General features: G+C 46.0%; 1 protein-coding gene across 2 annotated transcripts; it reads left to right on the forward strand.

The window, feature by feature from the left end:
- The first annotated feature begins 21 nt into the window (after positions 1-21).
- On the forward strand, positions 22-18,420 carry ZBTB5 (zinc finger and BTB domain containing 5). Of its 2 annotated transcripts, none has more exons than XM_054184741.1 (2): positions 22-141; positions 13,482-18,420. In XM_054184741.1, the coding sequence occupies exon 2, from the start codon at positions 13,486-13,488 to the stop codon at positions 15,508-15,510; it is 2,025 nt and encodes a 674-aa protein (XP_054040716.1). In that variant the 5' UTR covers positions 22-141; positions 13,482-13,485; the 3' UTR covers positions 15,511-18,420. The 2 variants fall into 2 exon arrangements, with proteins under 2 accessions (XP_054040716.1, XP_054040717.1); XM_054184742.1 differs by lacking the exon at positions 22-141 and adding an exon at positions 448-713.
- Positions 18,421-19,209: the final 789 nt, after the last annotated feature.

Below are 19,209 nucleotides of genomic sequence, written 5' to 3' on the forward strand. Positions count from 1 at the left end.
GGGCGGGGGCGGAGCGGCGGCGCGGGGCCGCAGGGCCGAGGCGGAGGAGGCGGACGGCCGAGCCCGCCCTGCCGCCGCCCGGGGCGCCGCCGCGGCGCTGCCCGCCCGGAGAGCAGCGGCAGCGGGGGGCGGGGGCCGCAGGTGAGCGGGCGGGGGCGGGGCGGGCCCGGCCCGGCGGGCGGTGCCGGCGCCAGACAAGGCCGGGGCGGGGAGGGGGGGGGCGCGCGGCGGCGCGCGGGGGACGGCGGGTGACGTGGGCGGGGTGGGATGGAGAGCGCGCCCGTCCCCGGTGCCGCCCCTCCCCGGCCCCTGCTGGGACACAGCCGGGACCCCCGGAACACCCGAGGGGGCGGCGAGCTGCGGGCAGGCCCGGGCCGGGCGGGAGGCGGCGGCAGCTCGGCCCGCCGCCGGTGGTGCTGCGGGGCGGAGGTACCGCTGAGGCCGCCGTGCTGGTGAAGAGCCCGTAGCAGAACAGGGTTTCCCTGCGGGGCCTCGCTCCCCCCGGAGTCCCAGCTCGGTACCCGCCGGCTCGGGGTGTCCGCCGGCTGGTGGCGGCGGGTCACAGCGGCGGGCAGAGAGCCCTGGCGGCGGCCGGGCGGCCCTGCCGGGCCCCGGGGTAACAGAGCTGTCGCTCGGGCCGGACCTGAAGCTCCGCGCTCGGCAAGGCATCTCCAAAGAGCCCTTCTGTTGTGTGTGCATGACCTTTGCTTAAGGTACATATGTGTTTTTAACTGCTGACGATGTAAGGATAAGATGTAGGTGCTGTCCTGAGGCTTGAGAGGGACATAGAACTCTGATATTACAGGTGATGTAAAAAGAAAAAAAAAAGTACGACTCCACTCTTCAGAACAGTGCCTTCAGCGTACTCAGGAATGAGCACAGGAACAACAGCCTTTCTTAGCTGTCAGCTAACTTAATGCTTTGAAATTTTCAAAGAAGCATATCTTTGGATGACACAAATTAGGCTTTACTTTTTTGTACTGGCTGTAATTATTGAATCACAGTTCGTCTTTGGAGGACAGCATACAGGTGGAGAGGTGTCCCATGCACTGTTTGCAACACAAGTTGCATCCACACCAGTTGCTTCTCTGGAATGTGTTTGTTATCTCTGTGGTAGTGACCTCACTAGCTGCCAGTTTTCTTATGGTCGTGCTAGCGAAGGCAAATGCTGCAGTGGTTAAGCTGGTAACTATGTTGTGCTCTGCTTTAAACCCATCTGTTATAAACAAAAGGTAGACCTGGAGTGGTGTCCGTGTGAAACAGACAAGGAAGTTAAATTTCAAACTGAGAAAAGCTGCTTAATTTCTTCCCCCGCCTTTCAAAAACTGCCCGGAAGGAGTTCAGTTAATTCATCATAATACACTCAAGTCATGTAAATTGTTACCCTCTAGCGTGACTTTTAAACCGTGATTAGGACAACGTGTTCTTTTTAATTCTTCATTAGTACATGCCTGTGTTGGGTTCTGTGGCATGGTTTTTGTAGCAGGGTGGCTGCAGGAGTGGCTTCTGTGAGAAGACAGCAGAAGCTGACCCATGTTGGACGGAGCCCACTCCAGCTGGCTCCAAGACGGACCTGCTGCTGGCCAAAGCTGAGCCGGTCAGCAGCAGTGGTGGTGCCTCTGTGATAACATATTTAAGGAAGGGTAGAAAGTACTGCGCAACAGCAGCTGGGAGAGACGAGTGAGAAAATGTGAGAGAAACAGCCCTGCAGACACCAAAGTCAGTGAAGATGGAGGGGGAGGAGGTGCTCCAGACACCGGAGCAGAGATTCCCCTGTAGAAAGGAGCATGGTGAGGCAGGCTGTCCAGCTGAAGACCAAGGAGGTCCATGATAGAGAAGGTGGATGTACCCTGGAGGAAGCTGTAGCCTGTGGAGAGCCTGTGCTGGAGCAGGGCTTCTGGCAGGACCTGTGGGCCCATGGGGGACCCACGCTGGAGCAGTCTGTTCCCAGAGGACTGCACCCCATGGAAAGGACCCATGCTGGAGAGGTTTGTGAGGGATTGTCTCCTATGGGAGGGACCCCACACTGGAGCAGGAGATGAGTGTGAGCAAGAAGGAGCGGTGTGATGAACTGTACCACAACCCCCATTGCCCATCTCCCTGTGCTCCTCTGGAGAGGAGGTAGAATATTTGGGAGCGAATTTGAGCCTAGGAAGAAGGAGGGGGAAGGTGTTTTTAGTTTTGTTTTTCTTTCTTTCTGTCCTACTCTGTTATTTATTGACAATAAATTCAATTAATCTTCTCCAAGTTGAGTGTTTTGGATGGTAATTGGTGAATGATCTCCCTATCCTTATTTCCTCAACCCACAGGCTTTTAATCTGACTTTCTTCCCCATCTTGCTCAGGATGGGGAGTGAGAGAGCGGCTGGGCGGGTTTCTAGTCAACCCTCCACAATTCCAGGTTTTGGCAGAAGTGTGCAATGTGTCCGGGTAGATTTTTTTCCCTTCTGAGGGTAAAATGATAATGTTAGAAGATGAGTTTTTGAAACAAGTTTGGGAAGGTCAGAAGCAGATAATTCAGTAGTTCTCCTTTGAAGTACAGTGGTCATCTGTTGAATCAGTTATGTGAATAGAGTTATTTGCTTAGGCGGAAGATGTTTAATACTAATGAATCCATTGTGGTGGTGGCAAACTAATATTTGTTTCTTCAATCTAAACCATTTCCTGGCAAAAGTAGATTTATTCATTATGCAGTTAACCCTAGTTCCATTTGGGTTAAAAGCTTAGGCAAAGGAATCACCAAGGAAGGTTGTTGGATGGGGTTTTTAAAAATTCTTGAATCTCTGGTAAATAGTGAAGTTGAAGAGCTAGATTTAGAAATGCTTGCCATGCTGAGCAAGAAGATGATATGCTGGTGCCGAGCTGTCTGTGGCTGCCCTTTCCTGTGGGATCCTTGGCCACAGACCACTTTTGGTTCTGTTGGTATTTATGGTTTGATTCCTGAACTGGGGTGATGGTAGGCAAGAGAGGCTGACAACTGAGTTTCCTTTGCAGCGCTGGCTGTTCTTGTGAGAGTATGATGCCAGTGACAGAGACTGCCAAGGTACCATGAACCTCAAGAGAGGTTTTCTGAACTGGTAACATAACTGTCAATTCAGATCAATCCTTGTTGATGGCAGTTTGTCTTCCCATGCCTTTAAATGGCGTTACTGCCAGTTCTGTGTAGCACCATTCTCTGCTTTTCCCTTTGTAAATAAATCAAATAGTGATATTGCCCAAACAGCTTTCTTGAGGTGTTTCACTGTGCAATGACTAAAAACCCATAGTCCTCTTGGTTACAGCTGTTTTCTCATATCTAGATACAGTTTTTTAGCTTCCTAAGATCAAGAATAGAATGCATGATCTTTTTCTGTTTCTTATTGATTCTTAGAAAACACCGTGCTTTTGTAAGTTGACTGGTAAAGCACACATCAACTCTTTTGAGAGAGACTGCAGCCTATGAAAGCTATGATCTTGACTTTGAAGCCCAAATGATGAAGGGGTGAGCCGGGAATTACAAGGAAACAGTGTTCGGTCTGTTCAGAACATACACAGTACAGGTGTGTTAAATAGTAGAATTACAACAAAGAAACGCCCCGCCTGGTGGCAAGCTGAGATGGCACATCAAAATGCAGGAGTGTCACGTTTCAGTCTCCTCCTGTGTGTCTTCCTCTGAAGTCACACTGTGCTGCAGGATCTGGAGACTGAGAGAAGCATCACAGGGCTGGGAGGAGGTGAGTGGAAATGTTAGGAAGAGGGAGGATGGCCATGGCACAGGTAGTGTCCATTTCTTCAGATGACTAAGAATGTCTAAGAAAAATCTAGCCCTTTTTTTAGGAAGCTTTTTGTTGCTCCTGTCCTGTTGCTCTTTGCAACTGGCAAGCTATGTTGTTACTGTTTGTTAATAGTGTTTCCATGGGCTGGACTGTCTATTTGCAGTACCTTTCAGATGATGAGAAAATACTAAGCCATATGCTAATCTCTCACTCTTCTATGGAGGGCTGATGCAACCAGCAGCTGCATTTGTAATGCAGTTTATCCTTTCTGATTCTTAGACAAGTTGTAACTCATCCTCCCTGACAATAGGGAGATAAACTGTGTGAGTGGAACTGTATATAAAACCTGGCTAAGGAAACATCAAATGAGATGCTGTAAGCTCAGCTGTCATGGAAGTCACTAGTTGCAGGTGCTTGTCAGACACACTCAAAAAATGCTGTTTGTGGCTGGCATTCACCGTATTGTTGCATACACAAAAGTGATGTAACACTGGAGACTGCTTTAGTTGTACAGGGCAAGTCCAGAAATCATTTTAACTACTGTTAACTAAAATTCCTCCATATGTTGAGTTTGAAAGCACTCTCAGAGGAGAGAATGCACACCATCCGTATTTCAAAGTGACCGAACGTGCTGAAGATGTCAAAGAAAGTGAAGACTTCCATTTCTTCCTGTCTCTACCTTCCCACTGTCCTGCTAACTTGTTAAAAAAACCACATAACTGATAGCAGAAAGTGTTTTCTAAAATAACACTTGTGTCACAGAGTCCTGTCTAGATTTGTTTGTGTTTCAGGCTTCAGGGGAGCTTTTTATGAGATGCATTATGTAAAGCACAGTGATAAAGCACAGTGCAAGTGTATTGTAGTGTTTTGTAAAATGTAATTTAAGCTAAGAGGCAAACAGTTATTATATTGGCACACTCTCAAGTTTTGTCTATATGCCAGGGATTCCTTCAGGCCTGGTACCTAAACTATCAAATGCATTTAAATACAGATTGTTGGGAAAGGGGTTTGAGGTGCAAGTAATAAATTGCCCTTCTTTTATCTGATACGGAAAAAACAAGTACCTAGTCAAAAAGTATTCAGTAGTATATTTGTATGTGAGATTTCTGGTGTCGTTCTACAGAACAGTGTAGTTGAGGCAGCTTTTGTTGTTGGTTTTAATAACACACAATCAATTACTTTGCATACTTTTTAAAGGCTTCTTTGTGGGGAACTTGGGGTTGCATTTGATTTTTTCTATTTGTTTGATTATGTATGTTTGAGTTCTTGACAGTGGCTCAGGATTGCAGTGTAAACTAAACTGTGTCCTTTACTATTGGACTTAGTAACACAATTTTAAAAAGATCATTATTCAGAGTTGTTATTTTTTCACACTATAGGGGGCTGGCTTTAATTTTTTTTAAAGAAGTGAGAGAAAAGGTTTTGATTCTGCAGTAGTTTCAGTGTAAATGTATTTAAATGCTTGCCTTGTCCCATCTTGCTGCAGCTTAAGTGCTAGAGCAGAGGGATTTGATGGAAAAAGGGGCTGTAAGTCTACATATTATTATCAATACTATTCGTTGAAGAAATAGAAGGAAACCATGTGAAGAAATTATACCACTACAAGTAGTAGAAATATGCACAAACAAAGCCTGAACCCCTATGGAAAAATCTCTAGTATCCCTTCTCCTGCTACCTGCCTGGCTGTACAGATGGCAGCACGAGTGCCTCATTCATAGCTCTGTGTGCAAACTGGATGGCTGGCTGGTTTTGGTTTGGGGAGTTTTGTGTTGTTTAAGAGAAAAAGGGAATTAATTATGACTGTGTGAGAAGTAGTCCGTATAAATTTGGCTTCTTCTGTAACCAGACACTAACTTAAAGAAAAAATGTTGGAGTCCAGTATCTTACCTCCTCTTTGTTAAACTTGATTGGAGTTGACAGGGAGATTCTGAGGTTAATAGGTAATGGGAAGTTAATAAACAGGCTGTGTAATTGTAAATTTTAGGTATTTTTTCCTAGAATTTCAAAACACTTGCACATTGTCTTCCCAGTTAGGTATTTTTAATCCTGATGCTTTCTTAACACGGAAGGCATAGTGTAAGAAATGTAAGCCTTATCTTCCTCCACATATATAAGGAATATTTTACTATGTGCCACCATGAACGGTTACATGATCAAGCTCCTCTGCACAGCCCCAAGGGCGCTTGGAGAGGCAATGTCAGGAGGTAGATCTCAAGCAGTACCTTGAGGGGCTGCTCCCAAGCCCATCCCTGGAGCCAGCCCATCACAGGCATATCTCCACAGGCCCAGAGGAGCACAGAGGTGCAGGCAGGAACCCAAATTAAGGACTCCGAGGAAGCAGCACCCTGTCCAGGCCCCTGCCAGGGCAGTCCCAGCAGAGCCTCTGCCTAGTGTCCTGTCATGACCCATCATGTTGAGTCACAGAGCAGCTCTGTCAGACTAAGGGGGTTGCTGCCCACCTCTAGGACATGTGGGCTGCGGGGAAGATCAGTTTGGGATCCCACGGAACTTATTATGGGTTGTTTAGGGGAGGAACCAAAAGTGAGGCAAAGGAAGAGTTTAGGGGATGTGGGGAGGAACAAGCGTGGAAGTACAGTGGGGTAAGGGGATGAGAAGGGCTGGTCACGTGTAGGCAGTTGGCTGGTCAGTGCTCTTGCCTGGCCATGCCCTGCATCTGGTAAGCACTGTCTGTCCTGCCCTTTATTAAACTCCTTCCTGGCTCTGTGTTGGTGTGAGTGCTGCCACGAGGCAGAGGGTCCCCGTGTCCTAGAGGCATTGACTGGAGCAAGAGCAGGTGTGCGAGCGTCTGATGGCCAGCGAACATCAACCTGGATCAGCCAGTGAAGTGCCCTAGAGACAAACAGGTCTGTGGGTCCCTACGGGTAGCTCTGGGTGTGAGAGCGCCTGTGTCTATAGGGACAAGGACATGGCAGGGTCAGCTGTGGGAGCAGGGACGTCCTGGTTGGCTCTGTGTGCCTGTGACAGTCTGTGCAGGAGCCAGGCTGTGGCGTCGGGGACTATGTGCCTGGAGACTGGGACTCAGGGAGCAGCTACTGGGAGGGCCAGCTGCTGGAGGTCTCCACCTTGCACCTGTATGTATGTTCTGGCAGGTGGACTTCCATCCTGCCCAGCCAGAGAGGGGAGCGGGACGGGCCCTCTGGCCTTGCCCGTGTTTGTGTGAGTGCTGAGTGTCCCTTGTAGCATTTACGTGTACTCTGTGCATTTGCGCCCCTGGGAATGCATCTTCCCCTGGCTCTCCTGCTGGGACCTGGGGACGTTTAGCAGCAGCAGCCTCACCTCTCTTGGGCTGTTGGATCTGCTGTGGTATGCTTTCTTATAGCAGTGAAGAGGCAAGTTAAATATTTACTGAGTGCACTTTTTATTCAAAGGTTAATTATCTTTTTAAGCGTATAATCGAAATGCTACGAAGAAACCGCTTCCTTATTCATTTTTACCAAATCAATCTTACATGAAAAAAAATCCACAGTTCTCTCCTAAAAAACTCTTCTGAAAATAGCAAAGCAATCTGTAAAATTGAAAGCCAGAGAGGTAAGTGTATATAAAACTACGCCTCCAGTGACTTGTGGTTTAGTGCCTTCCCCAGACGGAGGTGGCATCTGAATATTTAACAGCTCTCAAATGATTTTTCTTCAACAAATCTCTGTAATGGCTTTTGAATTCATGTGTACTTGCCCGTGGCAAGGAGTTCATAGCTTTACTACGTTACGTGAAGGAGTATTTCTTTGGTTCTGATCTGCTAGTTTGATTTCATAGGCCTTAGTTCAGGGACAGGCAGAACAGTTGTTTTCCAGTCAGGATTTCATGGATGTTTTTTCATTGCTTGCCCTTAGAATTTTCCTAGCTCTGACTGTTTGTATTTATAGTAAAACTCCTTGTAGCTAAACAATTTGGTATAGTTTCTGTTCTCTTGTGGCAACTTGTTTGATTATAAAAGTAAGCTGTTCCCTTTCCTGCTGCTCTCCAAAAGGTGCTGGACTTGATGTCTGCTGTTCGTGCCACTGATGCTTCCCCTGAGTCCCACTGACTGGATCTGATTCAACAAAGATTTCATCTAACATTCCATGGGTCCCCAGGTTGTGAACTGGGGCTGGCTGTGAGCCTCGTGAAGGCTGCAGAGACTGGCTACTGAAACCACTCACTACTTGGTTGGGATTGTCCTTCATCCGCACAGGCATTCGCACACCGTGTGATGGGATGCCACCCGTCCTGTGCTGGAGGTGTCGGGTCGTTTGATAGGGGAAGGATGGGGGTGTGCATTCCATGGGCAGTTCAGAGGTGCCTTATGGCCAGCTGTCGCTGAAAGGTGAGGTATCACTGGAGCAGGAGGGGAAGACAGACAGAGTGTGCGTATCCAGAAATGCGCCACTCATATATTTTGGTAATGACTTAGATGTGTTGCATGTATTTAGTAACCTGAAGTAGCTGATCTCTTGATGAAGGTGGTATGTGGATAGGAGGCAGTATATATGATTCAAATCTAGTTTTATAATTTTCAGTTCATCTTGTACAAGATCTCAGCTTCACTGTGAGGTCTGTGTTTGTTGATTCTGGTTCAAGGTATTTAGCTTTTATGGTGTAGTAAAAGTTAAGTAGCAAGCCAAATTACTGTTATTTGAAGAAAAACTGGGGTTTGTCTTGTTTCAGGTGCATGACAGATACGACTACTTTTGGTGACTGTAAGCAAGGACTCTCTCTGAATTCTGAAATCCCAAATCATTGGTCAAAACAACAACTCTTGCCTGTTTTCTCTGGTTGAAATACATATTGCTGCCTGGGCAGAAATACCTTGGACCATCCCTGTTAGCCATCTTCCTTGCTGGAGTCCAGTTCAGTCTTTTTACTGATGTGAAATCCTGTCTTCATGTTTGGTGTTTTCCACCTCCGGTCTTCTCTGGGCATTGGTTCGAATGCTTTATTACATAGCCTTCTGGAGCATACCAGCTCCTGGTGTTGGGTTGATAAGGGCAATGCCTGAGCTCTCAAGTATTTTATATCTTCTACAGTGCGTTTCCTAAAATGACCTAAAGTAGAGCACAGACTGGGAAATGCTTGGGTACTTGTAAACAGCTTGCTTCTGACGATCCTTGAAGCTGGAGCAGTCTCTGCTGGGCCCTGTGCTTTCTGCGGTGAAGGTACAAGTGGAACGATTTTGTTCATGGTTGCAGATGGGGCACAGGAAAGTGCGCCTGTCTTGGCTGCCATTGTAGGTGGTGGTGATAGTGGTTCGGCACTGCTGCATTTTGGAGTCACTGTAGGTAATTCTGTGGTGTCCTCCAGTTCTGGTCCTTAGGGAAAGGAGATCCCTTGCCTCTCCTGGTGTGGTGGGTGCCTGGTGTTTTCCGGGGTGTCTGCTGGTGGGCTGTCTCATTGTACACTGTGCGGCTCAGCCGTGCATATAGCTGTACAACTATCAAATGGTTCCCTGGACCTGTCACTCCTGACTGCGGAGTGGAGTGAAGTGAGAAGAAAGTCGACCAACATCCAGGCCCCCCAAGAGCACACGGATGCTATAGTGATGGGACTCCAGATGGAGCAGGAATTTCTTTGCTGCTCTTGCCAGAGCACTGTTGCTCCCCCTGCCCCTCGCCGGCCCCCTCTCCAAATTCCCCCTAGATCTGTGGTTTAGGCCTGTGAAGCCCAGAACGGAGAATTATCTGTGACATAACAGCTCACCCATCTCAGAGGCGAGCAAAAGAAGATAAATGAAGAATTGTTTGGCAGCCCCATCTCAACTTCCCAGAGATGCCTGGCTGGAGGGGAGCTTTCCTTGCAGTGGAGGCCATCCCTGCATGGTGCTCGCAGGAACAAGGGCGGCCATGAGTTTAACCAGGGCTGCCCGAGCAGCAAAGGCAGACAGCAAAGCAACAGCATTGCTCATAAAGCAGCCCAGGCCTCTGCCACGTTCCTGCTGGGACCTGTGGCTCTTACCACAAGCTCCCCCTCTTCCTTTTGTCTGGCTGCCTGAGGTCAGTGAGTTTCAGGGTCCATCCTGTTCCTCCCTCCTCCTACAGCGCCCAGAAGGCATTTCCTCACCTTCCTTTGTGTTATGCTTCTCTCGGAGAAAATGTGTAGAAATAAAAACTGTGCAATTCCGAAGTTTGTCTAGTGTTTGTTTAATGTTTTTTTCTGTTTGAAAATGTTGTCTTATTTTTACTGTTAAATATGCATTGTTAGTGAAGAGAAATAAAATCACCTATTATCCGTATTCCTATTTCTTATTAAAAAAAAAAAGCAGCAAACTCAAATTCTTCTGGTTTATTACATAACTTCATTTATAGCGGTAGGGTGGACTGTGACATGGTACTTAATTAAATCTCATTATGGTGCTTATTTCAGGCATTCAGGCATCGTAGTGCTGCCAAATTAGGGGATTTTTTGATGTTGCCGGTAAGCCTGGACTCTCACCATTGCTGGAAGCTTTTTTTTTTTTTTTCTTTTTAAAATACACAGGAACCAATTGCAGTTGGAGGTAACAGATTTTTACCAGCAGAAGTTTCGGCTTTTCAGTGTTTAGGTAAAACTGTATCCTTTGGAGAGATTCTTTGCCCAGTGGGCTAGGTGGTGAAATCTTTCTCCAGCAAAGACCTGTGAAGTGTCCATCGTGTGCCTTGGAGGAGGACACGGTGCCTGGGTGCCAGCTGCCGCTCAACTGGGGACAGCAGCTGCTCTTGCATTAGCTCCAACCTGGCAGCGGCTGTTCCGTGGGTGTTTTTGTGACCTAATGGTTTTAGTCTTTGTGCTTTTATGTTAGTTTGCTACCTCTTCTGGCATGAATTCAGATCTTTTTGCTTATTATTTTATGTAGCCTGATGTTAGTCCAAGTGCAGCAAAAGCTGCAACCTTGAGCAGGTCCCTTTGTCCTGTTTGTCCAGGCTCTTTCTTCCTAAGGCATTTCAAAAACCTCCAAATCAGAAAATGGTAGCTGTTGATCACACAGTAGTGTCCATAGTAGCCTCAAGACAAGCTAAAAATGGAGAGTATCTGCATCTAAGGCCTTCTTACCCCATAGCTGTCTGTAGTCTCCTGCCCCTGACAAAGCAAAACTTTATTTAATGACAAGAAGTGTTACAGAGCACAATTACTCTGCCCATTCCTTCCATAGCTATTGGAGACACTGGCAAGTTTTGGCTGAGGAGAGGAGTATTTTAAGTCCAACACAGTTTGTAGCTGTGGGCCTAAAAGAAAACGGGGGCCCAGTTTTGAATGCTTGCTGGATGGAGAGCCTGTCATGTGTTCAGCTTGTGCTTCTGCTCTGCCATCGGGTGGTGTGACTGGGAAACCTCCATCAGCCCCAGCGGGAGCTTCCTCTGGGACATTTGTTCTGGCAGGGTGAGGAGTGGGAGCAAGTGGGTGGTTGTGCAGGGAGTGAGGGCACACAGAGCACACGTTAACATCGTTTCCTAATGAGAAAGCTAATCTCATGTTGCTTGCAGAATAACTCCTGAACTAGTTCAACAGAAGTGTATTTTTTATAAAAGAGGATCAAGAATCCTGCTTTCCCGTGACACGTTAATGGTGATAATCCAAGGTGGGGGAAGTTTGCAGAAGTACTTTCCTAGTTTGAGCTGAGTTTCTGCCGGAAGCCCATGTGTCTTTCTACTTCTACAGCTGCCCGCTTATGTGTGCATAAGTGTGTAAGTCCATCAGTGATCTTCTGTGTATGGCTTGGCTTTTTGACCTGTACCAGCACGGTCTTTCAGCAGTACGTGTCTTGGAGGGGCTAGTGGCTAGTCTGCCCTGCCTCCTGTGCCGCTGTTTGCCTTGCAGGAACTGAGAGCTCAGGGCTTCGAGCTCTGTGGGCTGAGTGAGCTTTTGTGGATGTATGCTGCTGTTGCTCCATGCCTGTGATCTTGGGAGCCGCTCTTTGCATATCTGAGGTTTTGCTTTTTCTGATGATCCTTCCAAGGAAATAGTTAATCTCTGTCCATCCAGGTGAATGAAACTGAAAAGTAATTAACATTCTACACCAACAGCTGTATCTGTTTTCCTCTGAATGAGTGCATGTACTTGGCCTGAGCATAACTTCTGAGCAAAGTCGCTTCATAAAGTGCAACACCTGTAAAGAGTTTGAAATACAAACATTATTTCTGAGCAAACTTTTATTTGCTGGTCAACGTGACTATGAGAAGCTTTGCATGTAATTTACTCATACAGCTTGTGACCGTGCTGTCCTGGTTCCGGCAGGCATAGGGTTAATTCTCCCCGGGCTCTGGCAGGGACACAGGTATTCCATCCCATGGGAGCCATGCCCACTCTGCACCGCTGGGGGAGGGGGCTGGAAGTCAGGGCTTGGACCAGAGCGTCAGGTGTCCTGTCTGCTATACTCCTCTCTTTTTCCCTTTGCTGTTCTGTTAAACTGCTTTTGTCTCAACTCATGTTTTGCCTTTTTCTTCCAATTCTTTCCTGTATTGGGAAGACTCAAGAGAGCGACACGTGGTTCTTTGTTGCCGTCTGAGGACAAACCACTACATGTGCACATATGAAAATGCAGCATATAGTTTGTTCATGACGTGTGCATTTGAGGACAGAATTTTAAATTGGCAGAGTCACACTTGATCCCTCTTCAAAAGTATAATTCTCTGTGAACTTTTTTTTCAGCTGCTTTACAGTCTTGTGTCACGTGATACTACAGTATTGCTATTGAAAAATAAACGTGAACACAAATATGTGTGAGTGTGTGCCCTATAAATGAAACCTTTCTGTTCCCCAAATCTTATGCTGCATTGATTTGTCATGAGAAAAAAGTAGAGATGTCGCAAAAGTCACCTATTCAGTCTTAAAGCGAGTCTAATAAGATTTGACTTATGTTCTGTTGATGGAAATTTAAGAAGAAAACACCCCTGAGTTTGTCTAGTTGTCTTGTTGCGTAGTGCATCATTTTGTCAAAAGCTTCGCATAACTTCCTTATGGACCAAGAAGGCTCATAAGGAATAGCAAGTGTGGAGACAGCTCGTAACGTTGACAGGCATTTCAGTCTTACTGTCGTTTTATTTGTGTTGTGGGAAAAAGAGAGGACTTTCAGTGCATGCCAGCTGCTGAACTATAGTGAATAAGAAAATTGTATTGCACTTCGGATAGCTAAAGGTGGCAGTTTGACATAAGAACTGACCGCTTGCTCCAGTGCAGAAGCGTCTCCCTTCTTTTCCATTAACTCTCTTTTCTGCGTTGAAAGCAGATGCTTGAATGGCAGTTCTGCACAGTAGGTGAGAAACTGCAGAAAGTCATTTACAGAAGGTGAAGCTGGATTAAATAAGATGAGAATTAAAGTTCAGACTTTTCAGTGGGAGGTTATCTAATAATGTGAGCAATTTATCAAAGGTTGGAGTAGATCATTCACAATTAGATTTTTTTAAAAAACAGGATTAAATGTTTTACTGAAGAGTGTGTTTTAGTTTGGACAGGAGCCAATGGCAGTGAAATGACCTGCGTTACTCAGTTGGCAGCAGAGCTGCCTGTGACACTTGGGATGCTGAGGCAGCTGTTACACTAGGTCAGCTCCGTGGCAGAACCTGCATTTTCTTCCTTGTCCTCCTCCGCAGAATTGCCAGTTTTGGTACAGTGCCAGTGGGGCAGTGGTAAATTAAGATCAGTTATTGTTCATCGGGCTTTCAGCTGTCATCTTTCACTTTTAAACCCAGGCTCACTGTGGTCTGAATACGACTTTGGCCATTTTTAATATTATCGTTTCTTATGTTTTGTTTTATAGGATCATGGATTTTCCAGGACACTTTGAGCAAATCTTTCAGCAGCTCAACTACCAGAGGCTTCATGGCCAGCTTTGCGACTGTGTCATTGTGGTGGGGAACAGGCATTTCAAAGCCCATCGCTCTGTTTTGGCAGCATGTAGCACACATTTCCGAGCTTTGTTTACTGTCGCAGAAGGAGATCAGACTATGAATATGATTCAGCTGGACAGCGAAGTGGTGACAGCAGAAGCTTTTGCTGCTCTGATAGACATGATGTATACTTCCACACTAATGCTTGGGGAGAGCAACGTTATGGATGTCTTGCTGGCTGCTTCTCACTTACATTTGAACTCTGTTGTTAAAGCATGCAAACACTACCTTACTACCAGGACACTGCCGATGTCTCCACCGAGTGATAGAGTTCAAGAGCAAAATGCACGCATGCAGAGGTCTTTCATGCTCCAGCAGCTTGGACTGAGCATCGTGAGCTCTGCCTTAAATTCCACTCCAAGCACAGAGGAACAACCAAATACTATGAGCTCCTCGATGAGAAGTAACATCGAGCAACGCACTACTTTTCCCATCCGTCGTCTCCACAAACGTAAACAGTCTTCTGAAGATAGGGCCAGACAGCGCATAAGGCCTGCCATGGATGAGTCTGTTTCCGATGTGACTGCAGAGAGCGGGCAGTCAGTAGTTCATTCACGGGAAGATTTCTTCTCACCAGATTCACTGAAGATTGTGGACAACTCTAAGGCTGATGTGGTTGCTGATAACCAGGAGGATAACACTATTATGTTTGACCAGTCTTTCAGTGCTCAGGAAGATGCTCAAGTGCCCAGCCAGTCTGACAACAGCGGAGGAAACATTTCGCAGATGTCCATGGCATCCCAGGCAACACAGGTGGAAACGAGCTTTGACCAGGAGGCTGCCTCTGAGAAGAACAACTTCCCATGTGAGAATCCAGAGGTCAGTCTGAATGAAAAAGAGCACATGAGGGTGGTGGTAAAGTCTGAGCCCTTGAGTTCCCCAGAGCCTCAAGATGAGGTGAGCGATGTCACTTCCCAAGCAGAGGGCAGTGAGTCTGTTGAAGTGGAAGGAGGAGTAGTCAGCGCAGAGAAGATAGAACTGAGTCCTGAGAGCAGTGATCGTAGCTTTTCTGACCCACAGTCCAGTACCGATAGGGTGGGAGACATCCATATTATGGAGGTGTCAAATAACCTGGAACACAAGTCTACTTTCAGTATTTCAAATTTTCTAAATAAAAGCAGAGGTGGTGGCTTCGGTGCTAGTCAAAACAGTGATGACAACATTCCAAATACCACCAGTGACTGCAGAATGGACAGTGATGCTTCTTATCTGATGAGTCCAGAGTCAGGGCCTGCTGGTGGCCATTCATCCGCCACCGTCTCTCATGTCGAGAATCCATTTACCGAGCCCGCAGACTCTCATTTCGTTAGACCAATGCAGGACGTGATGGGTCTTCCCTGCGTGCAGACTTCTGGTTACCGGGCAGCGGAGCAGTTCAGCATTGATTTCCCACGGTCAGGCTTGGGCTTGCATTCCCTGTCAAGGGCAATGATGGGCTCAGTAAGAGGTGGAGCTAGCAGCTTTCCTGGCTACCGCCGCATAGCCCCCAAAATGCCTGTGGTGACCTCTGTCAGGAGCTCGCAGCTGCAAGACAACTCATCCGGTTCCCAGCTGATCATGAATGGGACCACTTCTTTTGAAAACGGGCATCCGTCACAACCTGGTCCACCGCAGCTGACGAGGGCGTCTGCAGATGTCCTTTCAAAATGCAAGAAGGCCTTATCTGAGCACAACGTCTTGGTTGTAGAAGGTGCACGCAAGTATGCATGCAAGATCTGCTGCAAGACGTTTTTGACCTTGACAGACTGCAAGAAGCACATCCGTGTGCACACGGGGGAGAAGCCTTACGCCTGCCTCAAGTGCGGCAAGCGGTTCAGCCAGTCCAGCCACCTGTATAAACACTCCAAGACAACCTGCCTGAGGTGGCAGAGCAGCAACCTGCCCAGCACGTTGCTTTAACCTTCTCCACCCTGGGCCTGAAGGAGAGCGCCGGTGCAGATGTCTGGCTCCTTGAAGCACCACAGGAACATGAACACTGTTTTCTTCAAGGCTGCAGGCTCAGAGGCTGCTCTCGTTGGTCCGTGAACACGTAGCGTGTGATTGTGCCACACACACAAAAGTCTTGGTTCTGTCAATTGGGGATATTACTGTACCTACCTCACAGGGGTGTTGTGAGGCTTAACGAGCTGTAAGCGAAGAACTTGGAGGTCTGCAGTAGTCGCGCTGCGGCTGTGTGAAGCGTTACTGTGACGTACGCTCAGGCCTTGGGCTGATGGGGATACAATCTCTAAAGCGAAGCGGTTCCTTTGCAGGGCAGAGGGGTGAGAGCGTGGTTGTCTCATGAAGTAGAAGGTTTCAAGAGTGAGAAACTGAAGTGCAAATTTCCTCTTTTTTTTTTTCTAAAATATTTTGTAAAAGTGACAGCATTTAAATAAATGACCTGTAAAACAAGTTGCCGCATTATGTGTGGACAGTAATGCAAGAGTTGTTTGCTGTAACTAACGCAGACTGCGTATCTTTAAAAGAGAAAAACGCCTTTGGATGCACCTGTCTGACATAATGCTTTAAAATATGCTAATTATAAAAATAGTTCTAGGGTTATGAATGTATGTTTGGCTGTTTTGTAGTAAAGGACACTGTGTAATGAAGGTGCTTAAATTAAATCCAAGACAAGTAACTTTTGGACTACCAGATGTATATATACTTTGAATACAGCAAGATCTGGATGTTTGACTGATTTTTTTCTGTAGAAACTTGTATTAAGTGATAAGTGAAGTACTGTTTCTTGTTCGTGCTATTCTTAGCCGTATTTTAACCAGTTTGTATCTCCTCTGTTAAAATTCTATATACACAGAAGTCTGAAAAGAGCTTGTCTTTGTCTGCTTTGTTATTTTGAAGGAGAGAGATAATTTGTGATGGCTTTTTTTACTGTGTAAGATGGTCTCTTGCTGTTTCCAGATGCTGATACTCAATCTGATCCCTGCTATTGTGTAAGCATATTGTCCTTTTCTGACACTCTTATCATCAGGCTTTAATTTCCTCCTCTGTACACTTACTTTCTACTTACTTACTACTGTGGATTGTTCCTCAGATCAAACCAGTCTGGAATGATCCTCATTTGCCATATTTATGTCTCTCTATAAAGTGTAGTTATCAAATCCAGTCCTTCCACTTAAAGTAGTGTCATAGATGTACTTTTCCACGTAAATTAAAAAAATCTAGCATAAATTTAATTTAAAAAATAGCACTGTATGCTTTGTATAGCAGAAATTCAGTGATCATTACTCTTCAAGTGAATCATGTAAATCTTGTTTTAATTTCCTCCTCTTTGATAGCGTTGTAACTAATACTCTCTGCAGTCTCTTTTTTCCTTTGTTAAAGATGCACATGAACTAACTACTGGCGTTCAGCATATTAGGTTTCTAAATACAGTTTTGGAGCACTTCTGCTGATAAATGTTGCTCTGCCATTGGGAGCTGGGTCAGGGCTACAGCGTGTCCGTTGTGTTCAGGAGAGAGAGGATTTGCGTTTCCTGGTATTTAAGTCACAGAGCAACAGCTCTCTGTTAATATAAAAAAAATTTGCAAGCCTTCCCCTGTTTATTTTGTTCTGTATAGCAAATGAATTCTGTGTGATGACGTTCAGCAGTTTTATGGAGTTTGTGCTACCTAATAGTTAGCATTCTTAAACACCTTGGATTTAACATTTGGATAAACTGAAAACAAAATCCTAATCCACAGTCCTGTAGGTCATTTAGCAGGATTAGCTATCAAAATTGTTGAAGCGCAGAAACCAAACAGCCATTGTCAGACCAAAGGAAACATGGGCATCTTTCTGTGCTTGGCTTTATGTGAAAGAGTAGTCCACTAATGAAGAAATGTGTCTTCATCTCTAATTACATTGCTCCACATTGAAAAAAAAATGCCAAATGTCAGTCAATGTGTCACTTGATCATGCAAGGTAAACAGAAACCTGGAAACACAGTGAATGATTGGATTCATGCCTTTAAAGTGCTAAGATTTTGTTATAGGATTTATTTAGTGGTTGCGTTTCTGGCTCTTGATTTTATAAGCATTAAGGAAATGTGCTGCATTTTTTTAAAGCATTAGGATATGCCACATTTTGTTTGATAATAATTTTGATATCAGGGGACTAACAGCATTGAGCTATACTAAACAATCTTACTGAAACATCAATAAAATGCAGTATTTTGTACTTTAATATTTTCTTGTGTTGCCTTATTAGATTGTTTCATCTTCTTTGCATTTCTAGTGTTTTGTTTTAAAAATAGACGGTTTTTTACATTTTCTGTCTGTTTCCTAGAGCACATCTGAATTCCTTGAATTCTTATGACGCATAGGAATAAAGCATCTGTGAGAGTAAGGAGATTAGAGTAATTAAGTACTAATATGAACAGATAAACATATTTAACTATACTTTTGATCTGTTTTTATAAAAAATTCAATGTCATTGTGAAATATCACACCTTGTGCGGAAGGACTTCTGTCCTCTTTCTTTAAGAAAAAATTCAGCTTGGAGCATTTTTGGAAGCAGCAGCTTTAGATTTCTTTCTTCACTGGCATCGGGTGCATCTGGAGGAGCGCACTGCAAACCCAGCAGCCTGTGGCCGGCGTGCTGCTCCCCTAGTCTTCCAGTATGAAGCAATATCTCAGAACGGTTTCTCCCCTTAGCTCTCCCCTGCCGTGAAATGGGAGTATCTCATCTCAAAGCCTGCTATCATTGTCAAAGAGCTTATTGCCTGGACTTTTGTAAAAAATTAACTTTACAAATGCTACAGTGAGATCTCATGTGAAGATGTCAGTGTGTTAGTATTCTGAAACATCTGAAAATAAACTCTACATTTTTGTGCTGCTGTGTCTGACTTGATTTACTTGCTGATGTTACCCTGCGGCCTGCCAACAGCATCTAAGGGGTTGGCTGAACAAGTGATGCTTGTGTGTTAGCTGATGGGGCTCTCTGTGTCACTGGATCGCTTGGCGGTGCTAAATAATCCCATTGAAACGTAGGCGCACACGCAGGCGTTTTTGTCAAATGAGGCCAAGCACACAGTGCTGCCTGTGGCCGCCATCTGCCTCACGCTGAGGCTTTGCCAATTTGGAGAGGACATGTGGTATCTAATCAACAAGAAGGGGGTCTCTATTTGAGCCAGTATGAAGCCTCGAAGGATGGTGTTGCCCTGTCGATGCTTTGTGAGCTGTTGGGACCATCAGAGCGTGGCTGGACTTTGCCGTGGTGTCTGTCATCAGGCTCAGGGTGCTTTAGTGTCCCCTGGAGCCACCGCCTCGGTGTGCTGGGCTCTTCTGGCTCTCTCTCTGCGGGAGGTGACACTGAAGATGTTTCATGCAGACCATTTGAGATGTCCTGCGGCTTGGCTGACCTTGCAGCGATTCTTGCTCCTGCCGCAGCCTTGATGGGAAGGGGCGCGTTGCCTGCACCTCCCGCGTCGGATGCAGGCTGGGAAACCTTGGCATTCTGGGACCATCTCTCCTTGTGCATGGAGATTATTTACATTCTTTCCAGCTGTGTCCGTTCCCTGATGAGTTCACTTTGCAACTGCACAGGTGCTGGGTAAGTGGCTGTGCAATTATTTTTGGTAACAACCTCTGAATGCCCATCCGTGACCCTCCAGGTCTGCAG

The sequence above is a fragment of the Rissa tridactyla genome, chromosome Z (assembly GCF_028500815.1).
Source record: "Rissa tridactyla isolate bRisTri1 chromosome Z, bRisTri1.patW.cur.20221130, whole genome shotgun sequence".
NCBI classification, from domain to species: domain Eukaryota; kingdom Metazoa; phylum Chordata; class Aves; order Charadriiformes; family Laridae; genus Rissa; species Rissa tridactyla.

Coding starts and splice junctions, on each gene's coding strand:
- ZBTB5 (XM_054184741.1), top strand. CDS start 13,486: ATGGATTTTCCAGGACACTTTGAGCAAATCTTTCAGCAGCTCAACTAC.